This window comes from Pogona vitticeps, chromosome 2, assembly GCF_051106095.1.
Source record: "Pogona vitticeps strain Pit_001003342236 chromosome 2, PviZW2.1, whole genome shotgun sequence".
Taxonomy (NCBI): Eukaryota; Metazoa; Chordata; class Lepidosauria; order Squamata; family Agamidae; genus Pogona; species Pogona vitticeps.
Window position 1 is genome coordinate 14,065,758 of NC_135784.1, and position 15,914 is coordinate 14,081,671.

Consider the following 15,914-nt stretch of genomic DNA (forward strand, 5'->3'; position numbering starts at 1 on the left):
GGAAAAAAGAGAGAGTCAGTATGAGATTCATAGGACCCATACAGAAAGGAAGCTGCAGGCGTGAGTTGACAAGAGTTGTGGGGGGGTCATTTTCATGTCTAAGAATCTATAGTTTTTAACACCTCTGTACAGAATTTGCAGAATGAGCCTCTGGTTCACTGGTATCTTCATAATCCTCATTTCTCTTCTAACCAGAGGCTGAAAGTGTATTTTGACTTTGGATACCAAGGTTCCCCTTGGCAAATTGCCCAGTCGTATCCGACTCTAGGTGGTGGTGCTCATCCCCGTTTCCAAGCCTAAAGAGCCAGTGTTTGACGCTACCTTCCCACCGAGATGGTAACTATTTATCTATTCGCATTTCTACATATTTTCGAACTGCTAGGTTGGCAGGAGCTGGGACAAAGCGACGGGAGCTCACTCTGTGGCGTGGATTCAAACTGCTGGATCTTACGACCTTGCAGACCAGAGGCTTTGAAGTTTAACCAGCAGCGCCACCACATCCCACTTTGGACACCAGAGCTCCAGGTAAAGAAGTCTTGTGGTCCATCCAGATCAGACGGCAACCATGTTATTTAGCTAATATATTATTTCTTTTCCTGCTTTTCACATTTATTGTTATCTTGAATGACCAGCCGTAACCATCTGTGCTTTATGTTTCTGATTATGTGATCCAAATATTCCACCTTCCTGCATTCCCCCCCCCCCGATCCTCTTTCATTACTTCAAGACTTTTTAAACTGTTCACTCTCTGATACAAGAAGTTTTTAAACCACGAGAATATTTAATTTTTCACTTACAAAACCCTACTTTCATGTGGAGCACTTGGGCAGCTGATCTTTACCATTTCTCTTAAGAGCTTGTGCTGCAGTCCTAAATGCAGTTACCTGGGAGTAAGGCCCATTGACCTCCAAGAATCATATCGGAGTAGACCCATACAGGATTGCACTGCTGGCTTTTCTCATCACCTCCACCTCAGATTTCAATGCCTCCTCTTTCTTGAGCCTTTTGGACCTCCTATCACGAAAAATTTCCTGGTTTTGTTTAGACTGTGATAAAATTTTTAAAAAATTAAGGGGGGGAAATTAAACAATTACTGGCAGAAAGAGCACCCAGGGAAAGTATAATCGTTTATATGTAATTTGAGTGCAACGCAGTCACGTTTTCCTTTCGTCTCCTGAGATCGAAGCAGAGGCTGCATCTTGGCGCTTGGCTCTGAAAGGGTTAAGAGCAGCAGAACACCGCGGAGGTTCCTAGAGAGGAAAGAAATGGGCAAGAGACGGCTTTTTTCACTGCACATGATCCTCCCCAAATGGGGATTTCGGAAAGACCCGTTTTTCCCTCCCGGACTACAACTCCCATCCTCTTCCAGGCGGTGGCTAGAATTTTGCGGGCGAGAGCTTATCCAGAGCCCCAAAAGTCTCCTTAAAAAACAAAACAGAACTACAACTCCCAGCATCCCCAGCCAGCGGGAGGGGCAGTAACTGGGGATGATGGAAGATGTAGTCTGAAAATAATTGTGCTACTTGGCCTGAAAGGAACGGCGTTACTTTCCTCTGAAGGGTAACGAAGCTGGTCTGGAGAGGCCACAGAGCCTTCTCTTTCTTTGGCAGAGCGTTACTTTCTCCTCTTGGCGTTACTAGTCCCTGGTGAGGTCTGGTAAGGATCTCTACCCCTATCTTCTCTCCCTCTCTTCCCCCCCCCCCCGATGGTGCTTTGAAATCGTTTTTTAATCCTTTTAATTCAGTGTTGTCTGGGATCATATGTACATACCTATACACGTGTGTGTTTGTGTTTTTGTTTGTGTGTGTGTGTGTGTGTGTGTGTGTTTAAATGACTATTGCAAGCCGAAACGTTACAAAAAGGGTGTTATATGTTCATATATAACAAACCCTCTTCTCGGATTCACCTCTTAATGTAAGGGGGTTCAGCCTTCATCAGCAGGTCCAGAGCAAGTCGCGCATGAGGACCACATACATGCTTGTGCATGTGTGTTGCAAACAGGAAGGGTACCAAAATGTTTTTATGTAATTCTGTAAATATATTTAAATATTTAAAATTATTTTAAATATATTTAAATATTGATTTAAAATATTTTCTCCTCAAAAAGAAACAAGGTAGCTATATAAAAACATAAAACAAAAATATTAATATATAAAATACAATATTAAGAAGGCAGAAGGGTCACATCTGGGGCCTGGACTAAGATACCTCCTCAACCACTCAAAAATAAAAAAAAAAGAGAGAGAGAGAAACCAAAGGCTCTTTTTTTCCTTCCTGAGCAATGCTTGCTGACTAGTTCTCAGTAGTCGATGGATTTAACCCTTTGGGAGAGGAAAGCAGAAGCTGGAAAGGAAGCACCAAAGCTTGACACGTAATTCCACTTTTTGGCATATTGGATGCCATTTTCGTCCGAAAGAAGCTTGCAAGGGATGCCTGTGTAAGATTTTTTTTTTTTTTGCAGTGGGTTGTGTGAGATTAGAATCCTGGAACAGTAGAGCTGAAAGGGATCCTGAGGGTCATTGAGTCCAACCCCCCCCCCCGCCGAACCCTGGCATCCAGAGTTCAAGGATCCCTGAGAGGTAGATACCCAACCTCTGTCTGGCCATCTCTAATGAGGGAGAGTCCACCGCCCCCTGAGGCAGTCTGTTCCACTGTCAAAACAGATTTAAGGTCAAAAAAGTTTTCCCAAATTGAACCTATGACTTCAGATTCTTCCCTCTGGCTGTACAATAAACAATTTGTTCCACTTCCACACGCAAGCCCTTCGAAATACTTGAAAATAGCTACCTTATCACTCCTTACTCTTCTCTTCTCCAGACTAAACATACCCAGATCTCTCAATTGTTCCTTACACTGTGGTCCCCAACCTAGGGCCTCCAGATGTTCTTGGACTTCAACTCCCAGAAATCCTGACCAGCAGAGTTGGTGATGAAAGCTTCTGGGAGTTGTAGTCTAAGAACATCTGGAGGCCCAAGGTTGGGGACCACTGCCTTACAGGTTTTGGTTTCGAGACCTTTGACCGTGATGGTCGCCCATCTCGAGACATGTCCCAGCTTCTCCGTATCCTTTTTAATCTCTGGTGTCCAGAACCGGAGACAGGCTTCGAGGCAGATTCTGATTGAAGCAGAGATAGGTTACCTCTGATCAAGTACTTATCTTGATCTGGACATGATTACTTCCATCGATGCAGGCTGTCACCTGCAAGTGCCTTTTTTTTTTTTGCTGTTACTTGAAATTGTTGACTTATCTTTAACTTTCGTGGACCCTAGACAGTTTTTATACATATTGCTGGGAAGTCCAGTGTTACCCAACTTATAGTTGTGCATCTGGCTTTTCCTGTCTAAACATAGACCTTTGCATTCTTTCAGATTGAAATTCATTCTGTGTGTTTTGGTTCAGTTCTGTGATCTGTTATGGCCACCCTAAATCCTGAGTTTTGTCTTTGGAAATCTTACCTTCTCTTTGTGTTGGGATATAATCTGTAAATTTGCTCCTCAAAGGATTCCTTAATCACTGAGTAAGGAAAAATAAAATTAGAAAACCAGAAATATGTTGGGAATCAATATGGGTCTGACAATTATTAAGAATCGTAATAGTTCACATTAACAAATTTTATTTATTTATATATTCTATTTGTATCCCGCCTATCTGGTCATTGCGACCACTCTAGGCGGCTTATAGCACAAAATACATGGATAAATATAAAAAATGAATTATTACACAATTAAACAATTCTACAACTTGGAGAGCAAAACAAAAATAAATCACAATAGAGAAAGGAAGGGAGAGAATCAAGAATTGACTGGGGGAAAGGCCTGCCTAAACATCCACATTTTTAATTGTTTTTTTGAAAATACCCAGTGGGGGAGCCGCGCAAATCTCTGGAGGCAAATTGTTCCAGAGGCGAGGAGCCACCGCCGAGAAGGCCCAGTTTCTTGTTGTTTCCTACTGGGCCTCCCTCGGCGTCAGGCTCCTTAGCTTCACCTCCTGACTCGCATGAGTGACACGGGTAGAACTTGGTGGGAGTAAACGTTCCGCCAAGTGTCGAGGCCCTAAACCGTTCAGGGCTTTATACATAAGCATCAAAACTTTGAAGTCAGCACGGAACCGAATGGGCAGCCAGTGCAGTGCGGCCAAAATAGGAGAAATGTGGTGGTATTTTCTCACTCCACTAAGGAGTCTGGCCGCCGCATTCTGCACCACTTGGAGTTTCCGCGTCAACTACAAAGGTCGCCCCACATAGAGCAAACGACTTCTTAGGCTTACTTAGAAGGTAGTACATACCTTACTCTGAAGTGTATACCCTGCATGAATCATGAGGTGTGATGGGCATACATGGGGTGGAAATTAAGTCTTTTATTCTCCTTAGGTAAGAAGAGCCCTGCTGGATCAAGCCGAGGGCCCATCTAGTCCAGCTTCCTGGACCTCACAGGGGTCCCACCAGATGCCTCGGGGAGCACACGAGACCACGAGATATACAGTGGGGTCTTGACTTGAGAACTTAATCCGTATTGGAAGGCGGTTCTCAAGTCAAAAAGTCTGTAAGTCAAGTCTCCATTGACCTACAGTTCATTGAAAACCTATTAATCCCGTAACAGGCCGTTTTTGTTCCATTTTGGTTTTTTTCTGGTCTGTAAGTCAAATCTCAGTCTGCAAGTCAAACCTAAATTTTGGGGCCAGAGAAGTCTGTAACTCAAAAAGTCTGTAAGTCAAGGGTCCACTGTAATTGTCTCCTGACTCCTCCTCCCCTACATCTGGCCTTTGGAGGCACCTTCCTTTTAAAAGCCTGGAGATGATACATGCCCATCATTATGGCTTGTCACCTGCGATGGACTTTTCCTCCAGGAATCTGTCCAACCCCCCTTTTCAAGGCCTCTAGCCGAGATGCCATCACCACGTCCTGTGGCAAGGGGTTCCACAAACTAACAACATGTTGGGTCAATAAATATTTTCTTTGGTCTGTTCTCACTTTCCCAAAACTTCATTGGAGTGGAAGTCCCTTGGTTCTGGTATTGCGATCCTTCTGATCAAACATCTGTATTTCCATTATATCATATCAAGATAATTTTTTCCAAACCATCAAAGGTTTTTCTGACAGCTTTAAGAGTACTAAATTTCATTTGCCCTAAGCTTGCCGTGGGCTACGGCCAGTGGAGAATTTTCTGAAGTGAACTCAAAAGCGTGGAAAAGAGACAAAGCGGAGCACTTTGTTAGATGCAGCCACGGAGAGGCTGACCATAAGAACCCTCCCATAGCCCCTCAAGAGACAATCAGAGGAAGAAAGAAAGAGACTAACAGAGGGGCAGTCATTAAGACATAACGTCTTGCTGCCTTACAGCTTTCTGTGAGAGAGATCTAGAACAATCTGTAAACCTTTCATGAAGGTTGTAAAACAATCCATTTCTGACCAGGGTTTTGCCAGCACGGAAGACCACTATTTCTTCACAGAAACTCATAGATGTCATGTTGAGGAAAAAGAGATTAATAGTCTGTCCGATCTCTATTCAGCAGAGAAAAGTTTGATAATTCCCCTTTGGTTTCCCTCATCATCCTAATTGATGATGGAATCAGCCTCCCACTGATGTTTGTGAAGGTGGTTCCCCCTAGAGTTCAATTTGTTTCTCCTGCATCCTCCATTGGTTTCGTTATTTGATTTGAAAATCTGTTTTCTGGCTCATTTTTCTTTTGATTTTTTTTAGGAGTAATGTCACGGAGAAGAAACGAAAGGGGTGGATATGAAGCTCTGGTGGGAAGGGGTGAATGTTCAGATGCAGAAGATGACGTTGAGAATCAAGGTGAAAGGAAGAAGCTGGGAGAAAATCAAGAAGACAAGAAGAGGGACAAATCCATTGCTCGTCCAGAGGAAGTCCAAGTCCATCAGAAAGCCTCCAAGGGAGATCAAAGCAATGAATGCCCCAAATGCAGGAAAACCTTTGCCCGTAAATCAGCACTGGATCGCCATGAGAAAGTTCATCACAGAAAGAAAGCGTTTACCTGTCAAGAGTGTGGAAAGAGTTTCCGTCGGTCTGCAAACCTTGCTAAACACCTCAGTATCCACACAGGTGCGAAGCCATTTGAATGCTTGGAATGTGGAAAAAGTTTCGGACAGAGGGCACATCTTACAACCCATGAAGGAATTCACTCGGGGGAGAAGCCCTTTAAATGCCTGGAGTGTGGGAAAAGCTTCAGTCAACGTGCAAACCTCGCTACCCATCACAGGACCCACACAGGCGAGAAGCCATTTGAATGCCAGGAGTGCGGGAGGACCTTCAGAGTGAGGGAACATCTCACAACCCATGAAAGAATTCACTCAGGAGAGAAGCCATTTACATGCTTGGAGTGTGGAAAGAGTTTCAATCAATGTGGAAGTTTTGCTAGACATCACAGGACCCATACAGAAGAGAAGCCTTTCGAATGCCTGGAATGTGGGAAAACCTTCAGAATGAGAGATAGCCTTGCAGCCCATGAAAAGATTCACTCAGGGGAGAAGCCCCCACGGGAGAAGCTGTCGGGGGAGAAACGGTTTGCATGCCTGGCGTGCGGAAAGAGTTTCAGTCAACGTGGACACCTTACGACTCATCGCAGGACCCACACAGGCCAGAAGCCCTTTGAATGCCCGGAATGTGGGAAAACTTTTGGACAGAGAGCACATCTTATATCCCACGGAAGAATCCACTCAGGGGAGAAGCCGTTTAAATGTTTAGAGTGCGGAAAGAGTTTCAGCCAGAGCTCAAGCTTGAATTCCCACCATAGAATCCACACAGGGGAGAAACCATTTGAATGTAAGGAATGCGGGAAAACATTCAGGTTGAAGTACTCCCTTATTGGCCACCAAAGCACACATAGAAAAGAGGAGACATTTAAATGACCGGGGTGTTTTCCTCAGAAGGAAGACCATTCTTCCCATCATAACATCCAGAGAGGTGAGGCACCATTTGAATGCCCAGAGTAACTGGAGCGCTTTTAGAAAACAAGGTGCTCTTGTTTCCCATGATTCACGCTGGGGAGAAACCGTATAAATATCTGGAGTGTAAAAAGAGACTCAATGCCTATTGTCACAATCATAATAAATGTCTGTGTCATCCAGACAGTTTTGATTTTGAGTGGCTGTTTTCATGGTTTTCCAGGTCGATAACCCACGACAACCTGTCCCGAATGGTATCTGCTGACACTTTTGCTGCAGGACACAATTTAGGCCTGCTTTTCTGTACCAGGGTAGGTGTTGCTGACCTGGCTGTGGAGGAACACCCTGGAGTTTGAGTGTCATGGAGAGATCATTATATGGTGGGTTTTGGACTCACTAGAACTCAAGAACCTTTGCTGGGGGACGGACTAAGATGGTGCACCCCAGAAAGCTAATGGATCCCAGTGGTTTCCTGGTGGCTCTCGGGGAATTTCATATCACTTCGGCGGGTGGTTGTGTTGAAGCCCTCCCTGGTTCATCTGTGGAATGGGGAAATGGCAAAGAGCCCTAGGGTGAGAAAAAGGGCAGAAAAAACTAACTATCCCACCCAAGTGGTCTCCCCTCCTGTCTGGAAAGAAGAAAGAAAAAGGTCCAGGCGGCGGGAAATAGCAAGGAAAGGAGAGGCTGACGGTTGGAGAAGAGAGGAAGGAGAAAAAGAAGATGTGGGGGGAAAACAGGAGAGGAAAGGAAAAAACCCTCTGAGGACGAGGAGGGGAGAGACGGGAGGGGAAAGGGGGGAAATTTAAAACCACAGGAGGAGGGGAAGGATGTGCAGGAGGAGGCTATAAAAAAGGAAAGAGAGTACAAGCCAGGGACAGAGGGAGGTAGAAGCTGGCACAGTTGAAGCAAAGGAGGAGAAGGAAAAACCAGAACCCCTAAGGGGGAAATACAGTATTGAGGATCCCCAGAGAGGAGGCCAAAAGGTGTAGTAGATGATAGACTTGTCCACCCAGAAAGCCTTCTCCTACTGCGGGGAGCAAAAAAAAAAAAAGAGAGAGAGAGAGAGAGAGTGGTGTAGGATAATAGGAGAGAGTCGGAGTAGAGACAGAGGAGTCAGCATTTGGGCAAGAGAAGTCACCCACAAGATAGTGGGGAACAGCATCCCCCCAAGAAGAAGCCCAGGGAGAGAGAAGGATGGAGAGATAGCACGTTGTGACGTTTTAATCCTCTCCTGCTAGGAACAGTTTGATCAGAGAGACCCAAGTTCTTGGTTTTGTTTATCAGCAAGTTAAGAAAAGAAAAAAAAAACACAGATAATGAATTATAATTGCCTCTATAAAATCTAGGAACAAAAGTAAAAAAAAAATTGTCGGCAACAGTTGCATCCAGAGGAAATGTAATCATAAAATTATAATTTGGGTGCAGCGCATTGATCTTTTTTCCTTAGGCTTTCTGTGAGCCAAGCAGAGGAAGGCGCTTGGACCGCAGCTCTGAAAGGGTTAAAAGCATAAGAACGCGCGAGTCCTAGAGAGGCAGGAAATGGGGAAGAGGAGGCCTCGTTCACCGGAGATGAAGCTCCTCCCCCTTTAGTCCCGCCTCCTTTCCTACACAGGAGGCATCAATTTGAATGGGAATTTCTAAAAGTCATCCTTTTCCCCCTGGACTACAACTCCCATAACTCTTCCAGGGGGGTCGTTAAGCTTTTTGCGAACCGTCGTCTAAAAAAAAATATATAACGTTTTTCTAAACTTTGTGGCGGGAGGATCTCCAGAGCCCGAAAGCACGATTTTCCTGAAATACTACAAGTCCCAGAAACCCCAGCCAGCAGGACCTTTGAGGGAGTTGATGGGAGTTGTAGTCTGGGGAAGAACAAACCTGCCCAAAGCTTTGGAGGGATGTACGTAGGTATAAAAGATATTGGAAACCTTTTGTTTTTGGACAACACCACCTGTAGTTCTGCTGTCTGGGGATTCTGGGAGTTGTAGTAGGGGGAATCAAGAGCAGCCTTTCCAGCCTGGGGGGGGGGCCTCGTGTTTGCCCACCCCTGCCATAAGAGACGCGTTGGGCGGCTTGGCCGAAAAGGAACGGCGTTACTTTTCTGAAAGGGGGAACGAAGTTGGACTGGAGGGGGGGGCACGTCCTCCGCAAAGCCTTTTTCCTCCTCTCTTCCTGGCAAATCAAAGGCGTTACTTTCTCCTCCTTGCGTTTTTTGCTCCTTAATGAGATCTGGTAAGGATTCCCTCTGTTTTCTCTCTCCACCTTTCTCTCTCTCTCTCTCTCTCTCTCTCTCTCTCTCTCTCTCTCTCTCTCTCTCTGTCTCTCTTCCTTTGTGACTTGAGGGTGGAGAAAAAAAGAGGATGAACATGCTGTATAAAGAGCTCAGTTTCCACTTTTTTCTGGTACAGAGGTTGTCTTTCACGCAGTGCTGTTGCTGGATTATGTGCCTACCGTCTCATCAACACTTTCCGTGTTGTTAGTCTGTGGAACTCTTTGCCACAGGATGTGGTGACGGCATCTGGCCTAGAGGCCTTGAAAAGGGGGATTGGAAAGATTTCTGGAAGAAAAGTCCAGCACAGGTGACAAGCCATGATGATTGGCATGTATAATCTCCAGACTTCAAAGGAAGGAACTTCCAAAGGCCAGATGCAGAGGAGGGGGAATCAGGAGACAGATGTCTAGTTGTCTCTTTGCTCCCAGAGGGATCTGGTGGGGCACCCTGTGAGATCCAGGAAGCCAGACTAAATGAGCCCTTGGCCTGATCCAGCAGGGCTCTTCTTAGGTTCTTATGTTATCAAAGTATATAACCTCTTGGTTTTTTGCTTTCAGGAAGGCACGTTTGACTGAGATGGGGAAGCTCTGCTTGTTGGTGTTCCCTCTGGAGTTGTGAGAGAGAGAAAATAAAGAACTCCTGACAATATCAGATGAAACAGAGACAAAGAACTTGCTTTCCCCCCCCCCCCCCAAATACCATGTATGGCCCTGTATGTATTTGGAGGCAGCATCCAGATGCAGGGCTGGTGTACCTATATCTCGTGTGTTTGTGCATAAATTCCTTTTATTTGTTTGTTTGTTTGTGGGCATTTGTCGCTCTCTGACAGTGCTGCTGATCCCCATTGGATGAGGAGGGGTTCTGGTGAGGTTTTCAGTGGTGGTTTCAATTTGTATTATTTTTACAACATGAATTTAAACGTTGATTTGAGGGCACAATTTGTGCTCTTTTCTCTTGGTGCCAAACTCTTAGTTACAGCTCTGCTTTCTCCTTTTTTTGTTTCTTTTTCAAACTGTATTTCCTTTCAGGCTTCATTAGTTGTTTTTTAAAAAAATTTTCTTTTATTTTCACCAGGACTGGGTGTTTTTCCATCTGAATTTCTCTGGATCCTACAGGATTGTTCTGGATTGATCTTCTGTCACCTTCTTCTGAATCCTCAGGAATCTGCTCCTCAGAATAGGTAACTGTGTGTGTTTCTCTCTCAGTCGTTCAGCACAACTACAGCGCAGTCAGAAGCAAAGTGAGCTTTAACTGGACAACGGATGGAAAATAAGGAGCAAAAATAGCTTGAGGGTCATTAAGTTCCACCTCCTACCAAATCCAGGAATCCAGAACTGTCAGAAAAATGAAGGAGGATCCACCATCCTCTAAGGCAGTCCATTTTACTGTCGAACAGATTTAATGTCAAAAAATGCTAATTCAGATTATCTATGATGTCAGGTCCTCCCCACTGGATCTACGGGGGGGAAAAAGCTTGTGTCAACTTCCACATGACAGTCCTTCGAAATATCTGAAGATCGTTCCTCACAGGGCTTGGTTTCTAGACCTTGAGCATACGGGTTGCCCTGCTCTGGACACGTTCTGGCTTCTGGTGTCCAGAATTCGACACAGGATTTCAGGGAGGGTCTGACCAAAGGATAAATAGAATAATAGAATGATGCTGTTCGAAAAGGTTCTATAGGGCCACAGAATCCAACCCCTTGCTCAGTGCAGGAATCTACATCAAAGTAGATCTGACAGATGGTTGTCCAATTTTGTCTACAATGGCTACAGCCTTGGAGCACTCACCGTCTCCTGAGATAATTGGTTCCACTGTTGTACTGCTCTAACAGTTAAGACATTTTCCTGATATTCAGCCAAAAATCTGTCACCTGAGCCCACTGGGCACTCTGAGATGATCAAGAACAGATTCTGTTCCTCCTTGACTATCTGCAAAGTGTTATCCTGTCTCTCTCAGTCTTCTGTTCTCAAGGCTAAACATGCCCAGTTCTTTCATCCTTTCCTCCCTGGGCTTGGCTTTTCAGCCCTCTGATCATCCTTGTCACCCTCCTCTGAACTTGTTCCAATTTGTTAGCATCCTTCTTAGAGTGTGATGCTCATAATTGGACACAGGACTCAAGTTGAGGCCTCACCAGTGCAGAATAGAAAGGAACTCGTACCTCACAGGATTTGGAGGCTGTACTAATCCAGCCTAAAATAGCATTGATGCTAAGTGCTCCAATGCTGGAGGCATTCAAGAGAAAATTGGATAAGAATCTGTCAGATCTGCTTTGAGTTGGATTCCTGCCTTGAGCAGTGGGTTGGACTGGATGGCATTAAAGGCCCCTTCCAACTGAATTATTCTGTGATTCTAATGAGGCAGTTTATAATTGCGAGGAATGAAGACAGACAGACAGACAGACAGACAGACAGACAGACAGACAGACAGATAGATAGATAGATAGATAGATAGATAGATAGATAGATAGATAGATAGATAGATAGATAGATAGATAGATAGATAGATAGATAGATATTTGCCTTTTCCCCATTTATTTAGTTTGATCATGATCATAGCCCACCCAATATCATATAATTTGAACCTGGGGTGTATCAATAGGAACACCATCGGTGGGGGATTCTGACCAGGTAAAAAGTCTCTTTCCTCATCTTCACATTGTGTGTTGTTCTTGACCGTGGCCCATGAAGAATACCTCACCCAATAGGAGATCATGGAGCAAATAAATAGAGGGAGAGCTACTCCCTCAAAATATCCAGGTGACCCAAGCTGTTTTGGACTTTGTAAGTAATCATCAGCATCATGAACATGGGTGGAGGAGGTATGCAACTTTCTGTGAGAGAGATCTAGAGCAATATGAAAACCACCCACATCTGTTTCTAACCATGGATCTCACTAGGGTTTCCCCCAGCATGGAACACCACCGTGTCCTCATGGAATATCATAGATGTCATATCAGGATAAGAGGTAGAGTGGCTTATCCCATATCTAACTGGCTGAGAGGTGTGATCAATCTCCTGTTTGGTTTCCCTTAGTGTCTTAATTGGTGACAGAATCAGCCTCCCAACTGATGTTTGTGAAGATGGGGCCGCCTTCAGAGCTGGAGTTTATTATCCTGGATCCTCCATGACAATTCATTGGATTTGATAGTTGAATAGAAAAGCTGTTTTCCCCACTCACATTTGTTTTGTCTCTTTTTAGCAGTTAAAAATGTCAGAGAGAAGAAACGAACAGGGAAGACGTCAAGTACCAAAGGAAAAGGGTGAATGTCTAGATGCCAAAGAGGTGGGTGAGAATCAAGACAAAAGGAAGAAGTTGGGAGGAAAACAAATAGATAAGAAGATGGACGAATCAATTTCTCCTCTAGAGGAAACCCAAGTCCCTCAGAAAACATCCAAGGGCGAGGGAAGCCATGAATGCCCCGAATGTGGGAAAACCTTTGCCCGTAAATTGGAACTTGATTCCCATGGAAAAGTTCACAAAGGAGAGAAACCGTTTACTTGCCTGGAATGTGGAAAAAGTTTCAGTCAATCTGGAAACCTTGCTAGACATCACAGAACACACATGGGAGAGAAGCCCTTTGAATGTCTGGAATGCAGGAAAACCTTTGGACAGAGAGCACATCTCGCAGCCCATGAAAAAATTCACTCAGGGGAGAAGCCATTTAAATGCCTGGAGTGTGGAAAGAGTTTCGGTCAACATGCAGACCTTGCTAGACATCGCAGAACTCATACAGGCGAGAAGCCCTTTGAATGCCTGGAATGTGGGAAAACCTTCGGACAGAAATCACATCTTATAACTCATGAAAGAGTTCACTCAGGGGAGAAACCTTTTCAGTGTCTGGAATGTGGAAAGTGTTTCGGTCAACGTGCAGTGCTTGCCACACACCTCAGGTCTCACACAGGCGAGAAGCCTTTTGAATGTCTGGAGTGTGGGAAAATGTTTGGACTGAGAGAAAGTCTTACAACCCATGAACGAATTCACTCAGGGGAGAAGCCGTTTAAATGTGTGGAGTGCGGAAAGAGCTTCAGTCAACATATACACTTTGCTAGACACCACAGGACCCACACAGGCGAGAAGCCCTTTGAGTGCCTGGAGTGTGGGAAGACCTTTGGACTGAGGGAAAGTCTTACAACCCATAAAATGTTTCACTCAGGGGAGAAGCCATTTAAATGCCCAGAGTGTGGAAAAAGCTTCAGTCAACATATACACCTTACTAGACATCACAGAACCCACACAGGTGAGAAGCCATTTGAATGTCTGGAGTGTGGGAAGACCTTTGGACAGAGAGCACATCTTACGACCCATGAACGAATTCACTCAGGGGAGAAGCCATTTAAATGCCTGGAGTGTGGAAAGAGCTTCAGTCAACGTGCAGTTCTTGTTACACACCTCAGGTCCCACACAGGCGAGAGGCCTTTTGAATGCCTGGACTGTGGGAAAAGCTTCAGTCAGTACATACATCTTGCTACACACCGTAGAACCCACACAGGCGAGAAACCATTTGAATGCCCGGATTGTGGGAAAACCTTCGGGCAGAGGCCACATCTTATAACCCATGAAAGAATTCATTTAGGGCAGAAGCCATTTGAATGCCTGGATTGTGGGAAAACTTTTCTACGGGGAGCACATCTCACAACCCATAAAAGAATTCACTCAGGAGAGAAGCCATTTAAATGCCCGGAGTGTGGGAAAAGCTTCAGTCAACGTGCAGTGCTTGTTAGACATCACAGGACCCACACAGGCGAGAAGCCTTTTGAGTGCCTGGAATGTGGGAAAACCTTTGGACAGAGAGCACATCTTATAAACCATAAAAGGATTCACTCAAGGGGAGAAGCTGTTTAAATGTCTTGATTCTGGAAAGAGTTTTCATCGGAAGAAAAACCTTTCTTGGCAACGTAGAATCCTCACAGGTAAAAAACCATTTTGATGCCAAGAGTGTGGGAAGATCTTCTTTCTCTCTCTCTCTCTCTCTCTCTCTTTCTCTCACTCACTCTCTCACACTCACACTCACTCACTCTCTCTCTCTCTCTCACACACACACACACACACACACACACACAAAGAGATGGCCTTGTTTTCCATGGAAGATTGAAGGAGTGAAATCTTAACAATATCAGGAGTGTGTATTGAGCTTCCCTTTTTGGTGGAGATCTTATGAGAAGTGTTCTTACACGGTGAAGAAACTCTTTAAGTGTCTGGAGCACAGAACACGTTTTAGTTAAAAGTCACTATCTGCTTTCCAGCCAACAGTTCTCATAGGAGAGAACTCTTAAGTGTCTGGAAAGTTCTTCAGATAGAATAGTCGTCTGTAAAACACATGTCGTGCAGAAATGACCTGAGTGTGGAAAAATGCTTAAAAAGAGTTCATACAGGTGAGAAACCCTTCAAGTGCCAAGATTGTAGAAAAAGCTTCAGTCAGAAAGCTTTTGCATCTCAGAGTTCACACAGGGGGAGAAACCTTACCTGGAGTGCAGAAAGACCTTCTGTTCAAGTGACAGGCTGAATAAATAGAGACCATTTCAATATCAAGTATTCATGCTCAAAATAATCAACAGAAATGTTCCCGATACAGTGTAAGATATTTTCTTAAAATGGTTTCTTAGCAGATCTTAGTGTGTACACCTTCAAAAGAACATCTGTAACTGTTTCTCACCTTTTTTTCCCCTCCTTGAGTAAAAAAGCGGGCCAACAAGGTTACCTCACGCCAGCCGGAACCAAATAAAGCTGTGAGATTGGACTGGACATTTCTCAGCCTCCCAGGTGGACCAAAGTGAAGACTGCACCACTCTGGGCTGCATAAGAGAAGATCCAATCCCCTGGAGTTTTATGGGTTTGTGCGGAAGAACACAGAGCCCTCGCGGAGCAGCCAGGATGTTTCCCCCCTTCAAAAAAAAGCGCCACAGAAAATATGATGATGGCCCTTGCAGTCATGGGGTCACAAATGGAACTGTCAGTAGGATAACAGAAGGAACCCCAGCAAGCCCTTATTATAGGCCACCTTCTGTTGTGTAAAGTCTTCTTCTGTGACAACTACAGTGTCCAGGAAGGGTTCAAGGCGGCCTTCCTTCCTAGCACACCTTTTGTTGTTCCCACACTCTTGGCATTAAAATTTAGGTTTACGGAGCATAAAATGTGTCAGATTCACCCTGAAGTCATCTTCAAACAGCAGCAATCACTCCCATTGTCTATGTGGAGCTGTGCAACACAATCTCAGACATTGTTTTAGATGTTTGAAAGCTGAAGGGTTCTGGATATACGGACTCCTTAAAACACCTTCCCCCCCCCCCCAAAATTGTCACATTATGTGGTCTGTTCACTTGGACAGGAGGCAAAGATGATAAATTCTGCATATGGATTAAAAGATGAGCTATTTTGCAGTTCCGATGTATGGGTTAATGATGTTTAGCCTCATGGATTTGCTGTTTTTCTTTTTTTAATCTTTCTTTTTAGTTCATTTTTTCCTTTTATCTGCCATGGGTAATAAATATTATAGGAACACTGAAAGGAACAGTGTAGTCTTGGCACGGATTTCTGTAGGATAAAAAAATTAAGAGCCAGTGATAAAGTGCCAAGAGTGTCAGCGGTAATCAGAATACAGACAGCCCTGAGATCTTCCTAAGGGCAAGAATGATAAGGCTGCACCTAAAGTCTTGCATACAGTTCTGGTCACTGCTCCTCAAAAAAAAGACATTGTGGAGCTGGAAAAGGTGCAGAAGAGAGCGACTCAAATAGTGACTGGG

General features: G+C 44.6%; 2 protein-coding genes across 4 annotated transcripts; both read left to right on the forward strand.

Annotated features, from left to right (window-relative positions):
* Positions 1 to 388: 388 nt before the first annotated feature.
* LOC144583029 (uncharacterized) lies at positions 389 to 12,548 on the forward strand. 3 transcript variants are annotated; one of them, XM_078387911.1, is made up of 4 exons: positions 389 to 525; positions 5,700 to 9,133; positions 10,248 to 10,353; positions 12,373 to 12,548. In XM_078387911.1, exon 2 carries the CDS (start codon positions 5,705 to 5,707, stop codon positions 6,866 to 6,868), a length of 1,164 nt encoding a protein of 387 aa, XP_078244037.1. In that variant the 5' UTR covers positions 389 to 525; positions 5,700 to 5,704; the 3' UTR covers positions 6,869 to 9,133; positions 10,248 to 10,353; positions 12,373 to 12,548. The 3 variants fall into 3 exon arrangements, with proteins under 3 accessions (XP_078244037.1, XP_078244035.1, XP_078244036.1); XM_078387909.1 differs by lacking the exon at positions 389 to 525 and adding an exon at positions 822 to 1,656; XM_078387910.1 differs by lacking the exon at positions 389 to 525 and adding an exon at positions 822 to 1,646.
* LOC110070030 (uncharacterized) lies at positions 12,382 to 15,551 on the forward strand. The gene has a single exon (XM_078387777.1). It carries the CDS (start codon positions 12,382 to 12,384, stop codon positions 14,014 to 14,016), a length of 1,635 nt encoding a protein of 544 aa, XP_078243903.1. The 3' UTR covers positions 14,017 to 15,551.
* The last annotated feature ends 363 nt before the right edge of the window (positions 15,552 to 15,914 follow it).